We start from the raw sequence: 18223 nt of genomic DNA on the forward strand, positions 1-18223 counted from the left end.
CTGAGCCATTTTAGGCAAAAACATTCAATAGTACAGAGAAAACCCCAACAGTCTTGCACTTGGTCACAATGGGAAGGAAAAACTCCCTTTTAACAGGAAGAAACCTCCATCTGCAGCCGTCTGCTGCCACCAGTTGGGAGTGAGGGGACAAAAGACACCCTGTGCTGCATCATATTAGTCTGTTTTGGATTTGCATTTTTAAGAATTTAACAGCCTGAAGTTAAACTTCATTTATCTTACTTTGTTCTCTGGTGATAGAATATTTTGGATTGTGCCTCCTCTTTTTTGGAGGAAACTTAGATAAAGGTGTCAGAGTCTGGCGGAGGCAGACTGTATGTATTGTGAAGAGTGGACCCAAAATGCAGACTCCAAGGAACAGGGAACAAAACTTGAATGTTAACAAAAAGCGAGCCGTTTAACATGGCTGGTAAAAAAGGTACAAACAAAGGGCAAGGCAAACTGAAGTAAAACTAACATTAACCTAAACTGGGAGAACTAAACAAACAACAAGAAAAACCTAGACATGAAACTTGGAAACATGGCGTGGACAACTGACGACCTGACAATGACACACTGAAAACAGAGGACCTAAATACACAGGAGGTGATTAGGGGAAATGGGAACACATGGAGGAACAGCTGACTGACATGAGCCTAATGACAGGACAAGGGAAGTGAAACTACATACAATGAACAAAGAACACACGACTCCTTCAAAATAAAACAGGAAACATGAGACAGACATGATAATACAAACTTGATAACATAAGACACGCAGCATGAAACACAAATGGTGAGGGAAAGTTAAATACAGGGGAAGAAAACACAAGGAGTCTAATAACCAAATGAACTTCGCTAATCTAATGAACTTAAACATAAACAAAATGCAAATAAACTAAAACTTAAAACGCTGGGTCAACAGACCCAGGAACATGACAAAAGGTTGGTTTCTCTAAGTGTGTGACAAATACAAGGACTTCCTTTTGCTAACCAAATTAGAGACGCAACTCACGCTGGTGAGAGATGGCCTGGATTGTAGTCATTTTCTCCCACTTTGAAAAGGCCATCCATCTATGCTGTTTTATCACCTCAGCGGGGACTCAAGGATTTCGCTCTGGGAGCGAGACAAGAAGATTGAGGGGTGTAGGGAGCAAGCACACAGGTATGTTTTATTGATCAAGCACAAGATGGGAGAAAGTCCACGAACATGAGCGTGAATAATGCATGTGAAGGTTTGGGGGGGGCAGAAGTGCTAAAATACTGAGGTGAATTTGTGAGGAAACAGAGGGACGAGGAGGTGAAGAGGCATTGGGGTTTGGAGAAGGCTTGCTGTGTTGAAAGCAACCACATTTCTCTGCTAATGGAACTGGCACGTCGCGCCACGCTTGTTTTAGCATTGCTACACACACCTGTGGGCTTTTTGCAGCTGCTGATTTGTCACTTTCTTTGTATCCAGACTATTGCAGTCTGACCGTGGACAGAATGTGACACAATGGGCTTCACAAAAACCCTTGACTCTACTACACAGGTGCAAGAAAGTGAAAGAGACACACACACACACTAAAAAAAAACCAAGTGTTTTCTGTCTTTTTGATCACATGTCCCTCGTCTGATCCTCTGACGTGAATTTGTAGTCATTTTTCATTTATTTTTGTGTGTTTTTTCCAACTGAAACCTCAAAAAAAAGGCTGTCTATCCACTGATTTATTTTGTTTAAAGTTTTAAAGATTTAGTTTTTGGAAATTAAACCTAGCTCAGCATGAACCTTGCTTTTACACTTTACCAACACACTGTCTTTTCTTTTTCGTTGCGGTTTGAGGATAATGATCGCCACCAGGGTTAGAATATTTTCTATTTTCTGTATGATTGCAGGTTCTGAGCCATTACAGGCAGGGAGCGGGAATTTTAATATCCACATTGTTTTTTGAAATAAGGTTTCAGCCGTGGCTGCTTTCTTTCACCGAAGGACCGAGGACTATAATTTTCATGTACTGTTTGCATTCATTGTTGGTCCAATAAAACCTACAAAAACAAGGTAATAAAGGTCCAATGTTTATAACTGACGAAGCTGAAATCAATATGTAAAAAATCTAGGGATATTTGTTTTGATATTAGTGAGCTGAGGAAATTCCCCACACATGTCTTACCAATTTAACAACATCTTTGTTCTTGTAAGAGCAAGTCAGGCAAAATGTTAAGGAGCGGCTGTGTGCAAGCAGGAAAAGGACCCAAAGTGCAGACTCCGGAGACAGACGTGAACTCAAAACAGCTTTAATGCTGAACTCAAAAAAGGTAACAAAACTGAGGAGACGCCAAAACCACAAACTCAGGCAAACAGACAGACCACACAGCATCATAAACAGTAGATCACAACACAGGCAAACTGAAACACGGGGCTTAAATACACAGAGGAGCAATCAGGGAATGGGTAACAGGAGGGAAACACAGCTGGGGCAAATCAGGCCTAACGAGACAAAGGAAGCACAACCAGAAGCATTTACATGAGACAAGGACTTTCAAAGTAAAACAGGAAACATAACACAGACTGAACTTACAGACACAGACTCACAGGCAGGCACTGCAACAGAGGGAACAGAGACGTGGGACCAGGGCAGACACAGAGACATAAACCATAAGATAGAACTCTAACAAAGAAACCAAAGACTATAAATGATAAATGATATAATAAACTCAAAACACTGGGTCAACGACCCAGGCATCCTAACACACACACAAAAACCCCAAACAAACTCAAATACAAGCCCAAGATATGAGATCTTACTGTGGTCCACTGTTTCCAAAACCGCAAAATTTTCAAACTTTACTCTTACATAACACAGAATCCCGAACCGCTGTGTGCTGACACCATTCTGAGTCTCCTTGTATTCTCATATGTATTAAATTTTTTATTGAAATGTCACATTTGCGTGTCTTTGACATCCTGTCAGTATTATCGGTGTCCTTGCTGGATGGTTAAGTTCAATTACATGTTCTAGAAAAATGGAAGTGCTTGTTGAAAGTGTGCTTTGTATGAGATTTACTTGAAAATGCTTCAGTTTAACAGGGATATACCACATGAATAATAAATGTGTGAATGTGTGAGTGAAAGCTGCTTCTGTCTCTATGTGGGTGGGCCATGGGATTGACTTGTGATTGTTCCATCGTGTTTCCTGTCTTTCACACATTGCATGCTGGGATCCAACACCGCTACTGGAGCGTGTACTTTTGACATAGTTCTCATGCACTATTTATGTGTGAAAAGCAAGCAGCAACCTCCAGGGCTGGAAAAACAAAAGCTGCAGTTCCTCTAATGGCCACTAGAGGTTGACTCCAAAAGCAAGTGAGTCAGTCATCATAGACTTGCATGCTGTTACAGCATGCTACAGAGATAATTTTGGTCTCTGTGGCTAATTTTCTTCTTAATAATGACTAGCAATGGGGATTTTGTTAGAACAGAAAGTCAGGATTATGTCTTAGGGCTCATCTCCCCTAATTAGAGACATTGAACTGAACCTCTAATATGGTGCTTATCACTCTTGCCCAGATATTGGGGCCAAAAGTCAAATGTGGTGATGGCAAAAATGCTAATCTTGAGGCTTCAAAGTGAGGAGGGATCACTCAGTGATATCCTAGCTAATAATGTGTAAAACCCCATCTTTGCTTTCAGAACTGTCTATATGCTTTGTGGCATCTATTCCACAAGATGCCGGAAACAATCCTCACCAGTCTGAAGTGATGTGAGCTTTGTATCATGATACGTTATCCTGCTGGAAGCAGCCACCAGAAGATGGTACACTGTGGTCCTAAAGGTATGGCCATGTGCAGCAATGAGATTTAGTCTTTGGTGTTTAAACACTGCTCAGTTACTAACCTGGGCCCAAAGTGTGCTAAAGGAAATATCCCCACCACCAATACACCAACAGCAGCCTGGATTGTGGATACAAAGCAGCATGTATTCTTGCTTTCATGTTGTTTAGACTAAAATTCATACCAGGCAACATTTTTCTGTCCAACCTCCTATTGTCCAATAGGACAGCGGTCCCCAACCCCCGGGCCTCGGACCGGTACCGCTCCGTGAGTCGTTTGGTACCGGGCCGCGAGAGTTGAGGCTCAGGTGTGAAATGTATGGTTTTCAGGGGGTTTATCGGTTTTCAGCGTTATTTTGTTATCGTTTTTATCGTTTACTCGGTTTTCCTGGGTCTTTTCACGTGTGTCATGAATAAATCTTCTTTTTTTCGGTACCGGTACTAGTTTTATTTTGTTGTATTTATCCGTGACACCATAAAGGCCGGTCCAGGAAAATATTGTCGGGCATAAACCGGTCCGTGGCGCAAAAAAGGTTGGAGACCGCTGCAATAGGAGATTGGACAGTTTCCTCAGAGTCCTGTTGTTAGCTGGCAGGAGTGGGACTCAGGGTGGTCCTTTGCTGCTGTAGCCAAGCTGCTTCAATGTTCTGTTTTCTGCATTCAGAGATGCTCTTCTCCATACCTTGGTTATAATTTGAGTTAGTTTAGCTTCTTTATGAGCTGGAAGCAGTCTGGCTATGCCTTTCACTGGATATTTTCTCTTTTTCAGACCATCTCTCTAAACTCCAGAGAATGCTGTGCCGGAAAAATCCCCGTATATCAGCAGCATCTAGCACCAAGGACCATGCCACGTTCAAAGTCACTTAAATCACCCTTCCCCCATTCTGATGATCACTTTGAATTTCAGCAGGTCACCTTGACCCTGTCTGCATGCTTAAATGTATTGCTGCCATGTGATTGGCCGGTATATATATATATCAGTAATCAGTGAATATTGCTGTACATTCATATCAATTGGTAAAATAGCAAGAATTGTAGTATTCACATGCCATTTATGTGAACTTGGGGCAAGTGATGCACGCTCAGGTCCATTACATGGATGCAAATGGAAGAATGAAAAGCGAGCCATGACAGGACACCCAGTTCTGACATGCATTAAAAGGTCCACAATATACATTTTTGTCGCCGTATTACTTAAAGATTTTATTTCTTCTCAGAGCTTTAATGCTATCTTTAAGTTCAGCTTCTTCCTCTCTGTAAAATAGTGCCCGTTTATGCCTCTCAGGTGCAACCATTATCTGCAACTCTCTGGTGGGAAAGTGGTTTAACACTAAAAGCTGTTTTGAAGATATCTCCAGAATCGTTAAAGGCTCTGTCAGTTTATTGCATTTCCTATTTCCAACATTCCCATAATCCTATGCATATATGGTAAAAGAAACACTTGTGTATGTGTCTGAAAATGGTCCATTTGGATTCATACGAAAACAGTAATGAGGCCTGTAGCTCTACCTAGCTGCTGACTGTAATTTCTTGGGTTGATTTCAGGAGGGCTATTTCCACATATTTGATAATGTTAGAACTTTTGCCCTTTGTGGTCATGACTTTGTAATTAAAGAAAATAAAAAGAATCAATGGACCAGAAATCACAATGAAAGCAAAAAAGACTTCCAGCACCTGCAGCACTTTAAATTACAGATGAAAACAAGTCTTAAAGCTTTTTCCCCCTTTGGGGTTATTTAATCAAAGGTTGTCTCTGGTGTACACACTCGGTGTATTTCTTGTATTATAGTCGACGGTCCAAGGTGAGGAGAAAAAAGGAACTTAGGGAGTCATAAAAGGGCGAGAGGAGACTTTAAAGATGAGTCTTTGTCATTGGTGCGCTGATTGGTGCTGGAAGGGAAATTGCCCCAGGGCAGTCTCAAGGCTCCTTCTACTGTACTGTTCATTTAAATTCCTCCTTTTATTCCCGTGTCTCATGAAAAACTCCAGCCAATAAAAAATAAAAAAGTCACACGCTTCAGACTTGGTCACAGGTTTCATTAAAGTATCTAATTAATGCCTGATTAGTTAGGCGCTACAAAATGTTTTAATGACTGCAGTGTGCCGTGGCAGAGAGAGAGGCCAAATTAACAATTTTACGTGGCATTTTTTCCCTTTTTTCCATTATTGCTCATGTTTAGTATCCAGGATACCAGGCAGAAAAAAGCATGACTACACATTAAACCAGAATGGTGTTTTCTGTTAAGGAACGACAAGATAAGGTTGAGCCAAAACATTTAATACACATCATTGCAGGAGACATGCACTTAAAGCACTTTACACAGTGCACACTGCTCAACTGTAGCTCTCGTTTTGAAAACACATACAAACCATAAAATAATTTAAAACCGAAACACGGATTTTAAAAAAGGGGTTACACTGGATTTTGTTTTGTTTTCTTTTTTATACATGTTCGTAATACTGTTTCATAAAATGTATCACAGAAATTAGCTTTCGACACAGAGCAAACCATAGGAACTCAGGTATTACACTGACACTGTGCTTGTTGATAGTTAGCAAGAAAACTGACCGGTGACATCCAAGAGCGAATGTCACAGAGAGGACAACCGCTGGAAAGAAGAGGGGGAAGGGGGAGCAGGTGGAGAGGCAGGGAGAGAGGAACGAGGAGAACAGGGTGGGTCTATGTCCGTTCCTCTCTGATGAATAACAATCCAAGTGCGCCAAAGGGTGGAAGGGAAGGGTCGATCGCTAGGCGTAGAAGGTCTCCACTTTCACTGCCTGACAGAACATTGTCATGGAGAAGACCAGACCCAGGATCTGCACAAACACAACAAAAACAGGCCGGCCATTAAAGGGTTCAGAGATCTGGGAGTGAAATATAAAAGGAACTTTTCATCTCACTTTTTGGATCGCTGTGTACCTGCTCAACCATACATGACAAAAAGATATTCTCCCACTGTTACAGCGAACTCTTAGTGTAGCTAACTTAACTTATTGGACAAAGGATGGTGAAGACAGAGCTGCTAGGGAAGAGAGAACGATCACAGATCACCTAGAGGGTTCCTGTGACAGAGAAGGATGCTAGTAATAGACTGAGGAGGCAGATGTGATGATTCGCTGTGGCGAGCAGCTGAAAGAAGAGGAAGTGTATCTCTGATAATGATAAGGAGACATATCTTACACTCAAATAAGTGTAAGATATGTTGGCTAAATATTCTGCTTTATCTTTTTTAAGTAAGACAAAAACAGAGGTTGAAAGTCAATATCACATATCAGTTATAATATGCTTATTCAGGTACCTTTTCCACTCACTGTGTGCTTTTACACCTCTCTACATTTAATCATTACTTATTATTAATCTCTGGCTCGCTTCCACAGCATGTCTTTTGTGCTGTCTTCCTCCCCTCACCCCAACCGGTCACGTCCAGTGGCCGCCCCTCCCTGAGCCTGGTTCTGCTGGAGGTTTCTTCCTGTTAAAGGCGAGTTTTTCCTTCCCACTGTCGCCAAAGTGCTTGTTCATAGGGGGTCACATGATTGTTGGGGTTTTCTCTGTTATATTATTGTATAAAGTGCCTTGAGGCGACTGTTGTTATGATTTGGTGCTGTATAAATACAATTGAATTAAATTAAAAATGATCACTTTTATTCTTCAACACAGTCTGAGCTCTCTTAGTCAAGTTTTGTCATTTCTTAAAGTAGTCTTCAGGATGTTGGTTGACTTTTTGTTCAGTTCTTTTTCAACACAATCCCACACTCCTTCAATAATCTCGAGTGTCGAGCTCTGGGAGGCCAATCCATGACTGATAGTGTTCCACTGTGTTTTTCTATCCAGCTATGCTTTTACTGTGATGGCAGTGTGTTTGGGATCATTGTCATACTGAAAAATGAAGCTGCTGCCAGATGGTATTGCACAGTGAATGAAAATCTAACAGTACTTATCTGCAATCAGAATTCAGTTTTGAAGAGATCATCAACACTACTGGCTGAAATGCTTCAGAGAACAGCTTAGTTGAAAGTCCAGTGTCAGCTATGTGTCAGGTTTTTGCTGGATTTTTTACTATTCATTTAGGATTAATTATAAAGGACACACTGCATGCTATTCTAAGATATTTCAAGTTTCCAGCTATTAGCTATTTGGGAATCTCATTGTTGGAGTTGAAAATACTATTTCAAGTCTGTAAAACTATGCTATCTTTGGTATTTTTCATAGATTCAGCTAAAGAAATGAGAACAGATTATAATTTTTTGTGACCTGCTGCTAGTAACAAAGTGCCCAAAGATACAATTTAAAATGAGTTGTCTGTTATTTGTAGACACAGCACCATCCCCTGAGTTAGATGACTTAAATGTTCGTCTAACAAAAAACATTGCCCTGAAAATGGTCAGGTATAAGGACTGGACTCAAAATGAGTACAAAGAATAACTATAATAGAACAATGACTCGAAAGTTTGGCTCCTTGTGGGCAAAATATAAAGAAATAAGAGGTGGCTTGACACGTTTGTACATGATATCTATGATGCAATACATCAAACAATAAGCGCTATACAAATGCAGGCCATTTTTTTTTTACCATGTATCCATAGAGTCGTTATTTTATACAATACAATCTACAATTATAGTAACACAAATGATACTAATAACAATGAAACATCACAATAATTATGATGCGTTTGATACCAGTAAAAAGTAATGATCAATTTACAATTCACTGACACTGGTATAAAGTGTTATGCAACCTGAGATCACACACATTATCCCACACAGACTCATTATGATGCATTATAGATATGGCTGAACCTCTGTGGTCCTTTACACAGCGATAAAGCCAGTCAGCGGAAAGTTATTCAGCAAATTTAGGCAGTGCATTTGTTCTCAGCCTTGAAAGAAACTTTGAAAAAAAACTTTCAAGTTAGGTTTGAAAACCTCTGAAGTGATTCATTATTAAAGGACATAGTTCTACTTCTGATGACTTTGTTCTTGTACCACTAAAATCAAACTTGTGCATCTCAATGGTTCTCCACTTTTTTCAAGGTGTAACATCACTTGAGGATGCAGTCTGTTAATTAAGTGGCAGTTGTCTTCTATAATGAATTCACTAAGTGTGAATTCACTTTAGAGCGGGAAACTTGTATCTAAAGTAAAATATCAGTGGATTCACTGGGTAAAAAACCTCACTTTTGAATGAGACTGAGTTGGAAAGATGATATTCGGGCACTGTTAGCGCTCGGTTATTTGTGCAGGTTTGCACAATTTTTCAAGAGTTGCTAAAGTGACAGTTACCTCATGGGAGTCCATACAGAGCAATATTTCATGCACAACAACATACTTTTCTTCTATTAGAAAAATAAAAAAGTTTTTGAATCATTCACTTGGTAGTTATAGAGCCAGTATGCTTCTCATCTGCATGCCAATAAAAAAACTAGTTAAAATAAACAAAGGTGCCTTAATTTAAAGTGAAAGACTAAAATAAATTCTCGTGTTTCTATGTAGGAGCACGTCCACATTAAGCCAGGTACATTGTAAATGTGTCTCTTTCTCTCTGTTTCAGCTCTCCGCCCAGACATTCACACTAAAAGAGCCTTTTTCTCCCCTGAAAACAGACCTTTTACTAAATTGGTCTCTGGAGTGTTTAAAGCTTAAAATGCCAGAATAGTCGTTTCATTGTGCGCGGGGGACAAACAGAGATGTTGCAAAATGGTGGCATTCAGACATTTCACTGTGGACACAGAAATGACACCGCAATGCTAATGTGCGCGCAAATCACTTTGGCACACACACACAAAAAAACTGCTTTTCAGATTTAAATGGCTCAATGCAGATGCAATCCAAGTGTGCGTTTGCCTGGCTGCGAGTGAATTAAATGATGCAGCTCCATTAACATAGTTCGAACTTTTTAGAATAATACAGAACTGGCCCTTATTGTTTCTGATTTGTGGGAGAGTCATAATTCAGTGAGCTTGCTTAATGGCTGCTGTTACCAGTATCTGTAACCCATTTTAAAACGTTCCTGTAGACCCTGCTGTGTCGCACGCACCGTAGGAAACCCTGATTAAACACTTCTCTCGAGTCTTGACCATAAAACTTCCCTAAAGCTAACTTTTGTGCACAGCCAAGATGGATGAAAATATGGTTTTTACACTCCCATGATTCAATTTTAGTCAACATGGTGTCTTAAAATATAAGTACCTTTAAAATTTCAGTTGCCTGTGTTTATATGAACTACTATTATGATAATCCCTCATTTATCCGAACTGTCTAGTCACTGGTTTGTTGAATTTATGGATATATTTGGGTTTATGTATAAGCAGATTCTAGGTTTGAAGTTGCTTTACTGTCACGATTCTCTGTCTCTAATGCTAGAGTAAAAAAATATCTTCTGGGATTTATCTAAACCTCATCCACTCCTAAAATGTTTATTCCTAAAGTGCCTCCTAAAACACGCTGCACTTTAAGGGGTTTTCAGACATCTCTCTCGAGCTGTGTGTTGCTAAATAAAGAGATGTCTGCGAGCCTTTAAAAAAACTATGCAAATCTTGCCAAACTGCAGCCACTGATGTGAATAATATCCACTGATGATTAATGAAAAATCTTGTGTAACATAAGCAGGCAAGCCTTTTGTTAGATCAAGCAGTAATATCAGTAATATCGGTTGTGCTCCATCAGTTCATCTAATGTTTACTAACATCAGCTATCGTAAATAATTATATGTACCCACAGACTGTAGATAAAAGATGGAGGTCTATAAACATGGAGCCAGTGGAGAACTTCCTTATGTGGCTTTGTGGTTGGTAAGAGCATGCAGTGCCTTCGGTTTCTCAAATCAATATGGTAACAGCCAAAATGCTGTAGCAAAGTCCACTGTTTATACTGGACTGAGATCTGGTGAATGTGGATGCCGAGAAACCAGTTTGGAATGATCTGAGCTTTATCCTACAGGGAGGAGCCATCTGAAGATGGGTACGCTGTGGTCATTAAGGAAAATGAGTGATCGTCATTTGGTTCGAAGGAGCCCAAAATATGATTTCATGATGTTTACACCAAATTCTAACCCTAACAAACTCAACTGTGTTCCAATCCTCCATCCGGTCGTTAAGTCTGACGTCACTAGCCGTGTCTGGGCCTAAACTCCGCTGTGGGTCCATATATCAAACGATCACTATGGCATTACTGAGAGTTGAAAAACTGTCTAAAGTCTTTCATCTTTAATAAAATGATCAGCGTTCTGCTCTACCAGGTGTAACAATTGAGTTTAACATCCAGGCATCCATTAAAACGGAATTTATGACATTTAACGGAGTTAGAAGTTAGCAGGAAGTTAGCTCGCTAGCTTCTATCTAAATACAATATAGCATGTCCTGACTGCGGGGTTTTGGAAACAATTTAAAACGTACAGCTCTGTTATCACTTCCAACATAAATGAAGACAGAAAACTAAACAGCAGTGACGTTTGTAGGGTTACTGAAGTTTGGCTAGCTGGTATATAATGATGTGCTACGTGACCGCTAGCGACACAGCTATGTTAGCATAATATAAACAAGCTAACTTTTTTTCCACTCTATAAAAGTTAACGTGAGTGTTCTCGGTGGTCAGGAACAAATGTAATCGCATGGCAGGATGCTGTAAAAAGGACCAAACTTCAGCCAGGAGAACAACTGAGATAATCCATCCACAATACGAGGTTAGTCATTCATATACTGCTGCATGGGCTGGGCTGTAGTTACATCCTAAGATTTTAAAAACTGAGCTTAAATAAATGATTAGCGGTAATAAAAGCCGAGGGAGGTCAACAGTGATCACTGACTGTTTTAGGAGCTTTTTGAGATTAAATAGAAGAAAATATAAAACATTAAACATGTTAACAACACAAAAGCCATATTAAATGCAGACTACTTTAGGCCTGGAAGTAGGATTCGTCACGTCATCACTTAATGACCGGATTGCCCAGTTTTGGTGAGTTTGTTTGTAAACTGCAGCCTGTGGTCTTCTGCTGCTGAAGCTCATCTGCTTCAAGGTTTGATGTGTTGTGCATTCAGCGATGCCCTTCTGCATGTCTTGGATGTAATAAGTGGTTTTCTGAGCTACTGTTGCTTGCCTTTCAGCTTGAAGCAGTCCACCCATCCTCCTCTGACCTCGGACGTCAATAAGGCTGTGTGTGAAAATCCCACAGGAATCACTGAAATCACCTTTCTTCCCGATTCAGACGCTCGATTTGAACCTCAGAATAGAGTTTGCTGAGTTGTGGTGATGTGATTGGTTGATTACATATCTGTGTTAACGAGCAGTTGAACAGGCGAGCGTGGAGTCTATGATTACACCACAAGTCTCTGCACGTTCTGTTAGATATTCACTCGGTTTTTCACTTGTAAAATTCTTACTTGCACTTATTTAAACCGTAAATAACTCCTTGTGTTGTACTGTACCACAGATTATTTACGACAAGACCGGAAGCTCTTCCTTCTTCGATCTAGTTTTCATTTTGCTCCGTGTAGGTTTATCACGTAGGATGCTGCATGCAGGGTTTTCAAGGGCACTGAGACTCTAATGGGTGACTAAAAATCAGCCTACAGCCACACAGGAGCCTCGTGTGATCGATGTTCTCAGGCAGAGCATATTTCTCCACCCAGATTGTGAAACCACATCACGTATCACTTGGCTGGAAAGGAGATAAAAGAATTTTATGGAAAGTCAAACCTCCCTATGTGGTCTTCAGCAGTAACACAAGAGGCTTATATGGGCTCAAGCTGTCCACAAAAATCCTGCGTTCCTACGCTTAATGCAAAGGAAACGGGCAGTATTAGATTTATTTATCTCAAAGTAGGAGCCTTTTTCTGAAGCAGTGCCATAGATAGCAAAGATGGAGCTAAAGGGTCTTGGGGAAAAAAAATAAAAATCACACAGCTTTCCAGCTGTAATTACCTGAGTAAGTGCTGTGCATAGTGCAAAGATCCAAAGTGCCACCAGGTTCTCATTAAGCCAGTCCTTTACCCGCTCGTAGCACGGCTGCGGAGACACACAGAAAAAAAATATGCACATGATGAGCAAACATTAGCCCCCAAAAGTAAACTCACTATTAAGATGTCTTGTAATAAATACACAGGCGAAGGAACCCTTACAACGACTCTTTTCCTCCTGTATAAAGAAACCATGATAGAAAATACTCCTAAGCTAAAGGATCCCATGTGGCAACATCCTTATCTACTAATCCTTTCTCTCTGACCTAATATTCTTTGGGAAAACTTTTTAAATTCGAAGCCCTGCTGTCTCTGTCTCCCTTCAGCAGTACAAACAGCAGTAATGTGAGTACAGGAGCAGCACATATGCCGGCTGTATCACTTCGACATGAGAAGGGCCTGAATTTTTCATGTCTGACGTTGCTTGAATTTATTCTGAAGGCAAGTTGACAGAAAAAAGAAGAACCCTCTCTCTACCCTCTCACTGCTTCGTCGTTTTTTGTTTTTGTCTCCAAGACAGTTTCAACATCCAGACTAGATTTAAAAATCACTTTTGAATGTACAATCTTTGTGTACCTGAGAGGCAGGAAGAAAAGAAAGTTAATTATTAGTCTTAGTTATCCTGCTGCTCAGAAGTTTAAGCAAGTAAAGAGAAGGAGATGGATTATCAAAAGCAAAGGAAGTGGCTGTCTCTGTGCAGATGAAAGCGGACATCAGAAGTAATGGAGTGGCATTTGCAATGAAAGCTATGTGACACACGGGCACCGCAGACATTTTAAAGCCGGGTGGCGAGCTCTGTGTGTGTCAATATGATAGATACACAGGAGAAAAGCCTGCCTGACACACTGTAGTAAAAGGGTAAGTGCTATCATAACAGGCTACAGTGCTGTTCTAATTTAATTATTCATTTCTGCAGACTTACCTTCCTGATTGTGCTATTTTATAAATGTCCTTACATCAAGGAGCTGAGTCAGAGCCAGAGAAAGCAAACACAATCAACTCTGCATTTCACTGGTACCGAAAAATATATATATTTTTTTCCTTGGTGCGCGGCAAAATAGTTCTCGGCTGGATCAATATGGAAAGTCATGCAGTAAGCCAAAATTTCAGACATCTTCAAAGTTATTCATCAAAATGCTGCCCGAGTGTAAACCCCTTGGACCAGAAAGCTGCATCTGAAAATATATAAATTCATATTTTTATTGTCTGACATCCACTGCAGACTCTCATAAAACCTAGGGGGGGAAAACCCCACGTTAGTAAACCTGAACCTGCCATGCCAGACACTAAGGGCAGACCAGGGCAAGCTAAAAAAAAAAAAATGTAAAAGAAACCGCAATCAATGTCTTTGCAACAATTCTTTGGCTGTTGTAGCCACTACTTAGTGGAGTACACCACGAATTTCACTTTCCTTGCTCTTAATGTGGGATTTGGCAGCTTTTTGTGGCTGCTTAGTTGGCCAACACAGAGGAGGATTTAGCAGGTAAAGTTATTAGAATAGAAAACTATGACTGCTCAGCTTAAAAAACACTTATATGTCCAAAAATCCTTTATTGCAAATTTAAAGCCCCATTCAACACATTTAAGAAGCTTTCAACTACGTGCTTAAGTAAAACACTGTGCATAACAAGCACAAGTACCACACTGTCTTAAGTAACAGCAACAGTTTAGTTTAGAAAAATCCTTACAGTGGCACTGAACTGTAAGGCTGTGACCTGTACAGTCATTACTACCCATGCTGTAGAGGCAGGCCTGTGATATTGCCTGTGGGGATGGATGAGTGTGCCTGTGAGAGGCTCTAATGAAGAGTCTATGGATAGTGTGTGTGTGGGCAGTCGTGATACCGAGAGCATTGTGAGTAAAAAGAGCTGGACTGGAAAAGTGATGCGTGTGTGATCACAAGTCATTGCATGAAAGTCCTGCCAAGGTCCACGTCACCTGCATTTTCCACTCATCCTGGTTCATGAATATCATCCATTTCCAGCGAGCGCTGCAGCAGGTTTACATTGATGTTGACAGACAGTCTCTCTTTCACAGCTCTGGCCTTTTCAAGAATTCTGTGGTGTTCAAGTGGTAGGTGTTAACTCTGAACTCTGTCTAAAAGTGCAGCGTGTGCCGAATTTGCACTTTCCGTCCTGGTCTCAATGGATTCTCATGAATCTTGTTTTGGACTGTACTTTCCCCTGGACCGCCTCCACCTTCATCTCTGCATCATTTTCCTCACTGTGAAAAGATGCTCTAACGTGTCTGTTAAAAAAGGACTCAGCTCAAATAAGAACTAGATGATGTACAGCTGGGTTCAGACTTCAACTTCTGTCCTTAAAATAAAATCAACAGACTCTAATTGCCTTTCAAAAATTCTTTAACAGGGTAAAAAAAAGAAAAAAAGAAATGCACATCTATCTTTTGATTGATTTTTCAGTACATCTCTCAGGTACCCAAATATACTCTATGAGTAGTTTTCAATTTCAGTTGATTTTTAGTCAGTGGCAGGATTATTCCTTTGCTTACCAAACACAAATGAACTCACTTGTACACCTCAGAAATGGTTCAATTTACCATATTCTCAAGTCCATCTAAGAATACAAAAACCAGTATATGCACATTATCATGTGCCAGCATGCTACGCCTGGCTGAAGTTAATCGAGGCCGGCCTATCGGCACGCTGGATGCTTGCATGCGTATCTGAGCTGTAGCTGCAGCCTTGCATGTTGACGAGAGCAGCATCTTTGATCTGATTGTTCTTGGTGGAAATCTTACTGGACTTAGGAACCGAGACGAGGTGCTTCAACCTGACCTTGTGACACTCTTATGGTTGCACAGCGATGTCACGGTAGCACAGGCCTTTTTGGATTGGGAGTATATCCAGACACTTCCTCGGCCACTATTTAGTCTTCTGTTGATATATATGATATTTTTGTATTTTCAGCATAAAAGTGATAAAAAAGAAGTGATTTTCACAGTAAAAAAAAAAAAAAAAAAGATTTCTACATATTATGACAGTAAAAGTTGAACTGATGTATTTTTGATTGATTTATGGCTATTAAATGTTTCTGCAATGGCGATATACCATTTTGCATTTTATGGTCTAACACCGTTCCCATTGAATTCTCACCGTAAATTTTAGAAATACTCTTTACAGCCAAACAGAGAAAGTTTGGCAGTTGTACAAACAAGTGGTGAAAAAGTTTGCTTGCTGTAATTTTTCCTTCCCTTTGTACTAGCAAAAGAATATACATATGCATATATATATAAATCCACTGCTAGTGTAGAATCATAGATGTGCCAATAACAGGTGTTAGCAGTTACTCAAATATGGCTTCTACCTTCTTTTGGTTTCTTTGGCTTTGAACTTAGTTAAAGCCTCTGCTACTTGTTTCCATTCAGTATTTTTATTCCGTTTGTGATTTTAGACCTCAGACCATCACATAAAACGTGTTTCCTTTTCTGGGCTTCTACAATGATTGTCTGAAGTTCACAATTTGTTGAAATTGCACTCCGGTGCTGTTGTTTCCATTGCCATGTCTAATAACCTGGTGGTGGTGCAAACAGAACCTGTCTATGCCAGTGATTCATTTACTGGCGACGGCCTCTGGGCTGGCCTCGTTGTCCTGTCCTTATTTGCTGTGTCTTTCAATTTCTTACAGGAAATTGGTGGGTGGAGCTGACCTGGTTAGAGATACAGCACACCTAAGCAAGTTGGGCTCAAAAGACTCTAAAGGATGCTGGTTGACTGACTGACATTCACACACTACTGTACAAATTATTTACTCTGCATGATTAAAACACTGTGCAGTCTCCTTTATTTGTCACGTAGGTTTGAGTCTAACAGTGACATTAAAGAATCTCTGAATCCATTCATCCACTGGCTTCGGATCAAGCTTCTGCCTGTGTGGCTGAAATATCTAAAAGATGACCCTGTGCCTTTGTAATTCTGACAAAAGCAGAGTTTATTCAACTCTTCACCCTCTCGCATAAACAGTTGCAGCTGTGATGTAGTTGTCTACAAAGGTTTTCATAGATCTTAAAATTTTTCAGGGCTTTTAAAATGTGACTGCGTCTTTGTGTGTGAATGCTGTCAAGCCTTTGTTTGAACCTGTCATTCCAGCCTCGTTTCTGTTCGCCTGTCAGTGAATGCATAGCGGGATTTTTTTGACATTGTTTGACACCGTGAACACTTAACCGCCAATGACAAGAGCCACAAAAATACAAACCAAGACAAAGCAGCAGACCTTTATTCCTCCAGTATTACATGCATTATTGAAATATTTACTGAACGGTACTAAGAGGCATTTATAAAACTTGAATGTGGGAAAAGAAACACTCCCATCTGCTCCGAGACACTTGAGCAACGCAAACCTGCCGGTGGCCTTGAACAGCATCTGATTTCTACTTGTCGCTTGGAACCCGACAGAAAAATCACTCGAGTATAAAATGTGTGACTTCACACTGGGAAGCTGTTGAAACTGAATTCAGTTGGACAATACTAACACACTGAGGGCAACATCTGAGTACGCGTTCAATTGAAGCGAGGTATGCAACAGATATCCACATTCAGTGCAGAAGTGAATGCAGGTATTATTGGAAGAGAGAGCTGCTGTGCTTCACTGAGAACTACAGGGACAGAATCCTTGATCTGCAGACAAACATGAATCAAAATATAAAACAAGCCACATTAATTTATTGTCAAAATGCCTTTCAAGCCGCAGGCGCTAGTGAAATTCAGAAGGCCAACAAGCTGTCACCTGAAGGGCGTAAATATGCCTTATTTTAAAAAAGCTTTCAGTGGTTTATGCAGAAGCTGATCTCACAAAGAGAAATAGGAAAAGCTTTCAAAGGTTACACGTTTTCATTTTGAAACGTGAAAACCATTGTCGTTTGTCAGCTTGGCCCTTTGTGCATAATGGCACCGAATTCAAATTCTGCAATTTACGAGAGGAAACCAAGATTTATTGGTGACTGCTGAAGCTCATGTCTTCAGTTCAGTACCTGTCATCTTCTGTAAGAGTCTTTGTTTCATAGTTCACATTTGACAACTCTATCTGTAAATCCTCTTCCACTTATCCAATTCAGGGTTGCAAGGGAGGCTGGAGCCCAACCCAGCTGCCATAGGTTACCAGTGTTTCACAGGCCTGACAGAGAGACAGATAACCGTTCACACTCATGTTCACACCTATGGGCAATTTGCAATCTGCATGTCTTTGGACTGTAGGAGGAAGCCAGAGAGAACCCACGCAGACACAGCGAGAACACACAAACTCCACAGAGAAAGGTCCCAGCAGCAGGTGGTGGAGTCGATCCCAGAACCTTCTTACTGTAAGACAACAGTGCTAACCTCCAACATTTGATAAATCATAAACCAATAAATATAAATGTAATCTTTCTTAATATAATGACTATATTCTGTAGAATGATAACAAAACATTTATCTGACCATTTAGTGGGAAATCAGGAGCATTCTGTGCA

The 18223-nt window shown here is 40.4% G+C and overlaps 1 protein-coding gene across 3 annotated transcripts in view; it reads right to left on the reverse strand.

Moving 5' to 3' along the window:
• Positions 1-6066: 6066 nt before the first annotated feature.
• The window catches only part of tspan4a (tetraspanin 4a), a 159246-nt gene continuing 147089 nt past the window's right edge, over positions 6067-18223 (reverse strand). For all 3 annotated transcript variants that reach the window (XM_040045684.1, XM_040045682.1, XM_040045683.1), the window contains 2 exons: positions 12723-12806; positions 6067-6622 (listed from right to left, as the gene is read on the reverse strand). In XM_040045684.1, the coding sequence (XP_039901618.1) occupies positions 6554-6622; positions 12723-12806 (153 nt within the window). In that variant the 3' untranslated portion in view covers positions 6067-6553. The remainder of the gene's footprint in view (positions 6623-12722; positions 12807-18223) is intronic.

The sequence above is a fragment of the Simochromis diagramma genome, unplaced genomic scaffold, assembly GCF_900408965.1.
Source record: "Simochromis diagramma unplaced genomic scaffold, fSimDia1.1 OVJJ01000079.1, whole genome shotgun sequence".
Classification (NCBI taxonomy): Eukaryota; Metazoa; Chordata; class Actinopteri; order Cichliformes; family Cichlidae; genus Simochromis; species Simochromis diagramma.